The following is a 2243-nucleotide window of genomic DNA, read 5'->3' on the forward strand; positions in this document are numbered from 1 at the left end:
GCTGATCCCTCCTCCTCCTTGCAGGCTAAGCCTGTGATTTGCCGGAGATAATGTAGGTGAGTGTGATGGACCCTCCCACCTCTCTGTTATAACAGGCGAGGCAGAATGGAAAGGGAGAGCCAGTTAACAATAATAATAACATCATCAAGGAAGCCTCAGCCTGGACTGAAGGGAGCTGACATCTCTTTGACAAGAAGCCCCTTGTGACAAGCCACAGCTGTGGCGCTTGGATCAGGTGCTGGAGATGTGTGCACCTCTTGCTGACTTTTAAACAGCTGTGTGACCGAGGCATCGCAACAGCCTAGGGCAGCGATTCATGACCCAGAGAGGCTGAAAGAGCTGAGCTTGTACACGTCGATCGCCAGGTAGGCTGCGCAAGAAAGCCATGAATCTGGACGGCTTCCCCCGTGCTGCTTATGTGGACAAGGTGTGCACCAGCGACCAGGAGACCAGCATGCCCTCTCCTCTCTCCAGCCGGGGCGATGAGCTGGGCTCAGACGGAGACTTCGTAGCCAACAGCCCTTCTCAAGTCCTGTGTCCAAGAGACTCCGAGATGGACACGGACACCGGGAGCCTGGGGGGCGACGAGGAGGAGGAAGAAGAGGGGGAGGTAAGGCAAGAATCCGAGAGGGATGAAGAGGGTGCAGATGGGACTCTAGGGTGCAGATCCCAAACAGCTGAAGGGAGCAAAGCTAAGACTTACACCCGTCGCCCAAAGCCGCCTTACTCCTACATTGCCTTAATAGCCATGGCCATCAGGGACTCTACCAGCGGTCGCCTCACCCTTGCTGAGATCAATGACTACCTGATGAAGAAGTTTCCTTTCTTCAGAGGCCAGTACACCGGCTGGAGGAACTCCGTCAGGCATAACCTGTCCCTCAATGACTGTTTTGTCAAAGTCCTTAGGGACCCGTCTCGGCCTTGGGGAAAAGACAACTACTGGATGCTAAACCCCAACAGCGAATACACCTTTGCAGATGGGGTGTTCAGGCGCAGAAGGAAGAGACTTAACAGGGTCACCAAGTGCCTTAAAGACCAGGAGCTCCAGGGGCTTCCTGAGCATCATCAGCACCATTCATTGACTCCATCATCAGTGGCAAGCCAAGGATCTGTGGCTTCATCTAACGTGCTGGTCCTGCCACCTTCTTCACCATCCCCCTCCTCTGCCCACCCGTCCTCTAGCACCAACCGATCCAGCAAGGACACCAGCTCGGGAACCAAATTCTACAGTTCATTTGCCATTGACAGCATCCTGAGTAAGCCCTTCCAGAAACGAGAGACTTCAGAGCTGGACAGCAAGTCTACAAGTGGGAGGCTCATGTGGCCGACAGGTGCATTGCTGCATTCCCATGCTTCCGTTCCTTCCTACCCTCTCCTATCCTACTCTCCATCATCTGCACTGCCTCACCCATCCACCTTGTTCCCACTTAGCCACCTAAGTAATGGCTCATCCTTGCACTTACAACTCTACCGGTATTGCATGCCCGAGGCTCTGCTGCTTTTGATGGATCCTAGAAGTGAAGGACAGCAGTTGCTTGCTGAACTCAGAGAAGATCAGCAGCATAGCCGCCGTGCCCCAACACTTCACCCCCATCTCATGGCACCCCCCAGTTCCTCCAAGTCCTTTTCAGAACCCCTGGGGAACAATGAGATCCTGTGCACCATGCGTTCCCCTGGACCTTACCTTCCCTACCGGCCAGAGACATTGCTAGCCTGACAGTGATGAGGGGAGTGGGCTAGGGAAGGTATGTTCAGCTACAGTATCCCCATCACAGCTGTGGGAACTTGAAGTAGCTTCAACCTGTGGAGGCATAATTTATTTCCAAAGAGTCAACCACATGGTTCCTCATGAAGTCACTTATTTGGACTACATTTGGGTAATGCAACTGATACATTTCTGTTTTTTAGACTCAGTATAAGATAAAAAAAACAACAATTTGTTGCTTTATTTTGTAAGTGCCTTGCTATTGTTTACCTTCCCTAGTTCAGGGCTCTATCTATTTACTGACAATAGGCTTAATTCACAAAGCTAACACACCTGAATAAGCATCCTTATTTTTTTTAAAGTGACAGTTATTGTCCAATGAGATTTGAAAAATATAGAACTGTTTATCACTGTGCTAAAGCTTTGTGAATATAACCCAACATAAGGAATTTAGACTCCTATGTTATATCAACTGTATGATAAAACTGTAAGCCATAGGTCTAGAACTCTAAATTTCTTGGTAATGTGATTGTAATTC

General features: G+C 49.9%; 1 protein-coding gene across 1 annotated transcript; it reads left to right on the top strand.

Moving 5' to 3' along the window:
• Positions 1-385: 385 nt before the first annotated feature.
• Positions 386-1777, top strand: FOXQ1 (forkhead box Q1). Its single transcript, XM_018556924.1, has one exon. The coding sequence runs from the start codon at positions 386-388 to the stop codon at positions 1715-1717; it is 1332 nt and encodes a 443-aa protein (XP_018412426.1). The 3' UTR covers positions 1718-1777.
• Positions 1778-2243: the final 466 nt, after the last annotated feature.

Source organism: Nanorana parkeri, unplaced genomic scaffold (assembly GCF_000935625.1).
Source record: "Nanorana parkeri isolate BGI_ZX_2015 unplaced genomic scaffold, ASM93562v1 scaffold258, whole genome shotgun sequence".
NCBI classification, from domain to species: domain Eukaryota; kingdom Metazoa; phylum Chordata; class Amphibia; order Anura; family Dicroglossidae; genus Nanorana; species Nanorana parkeri.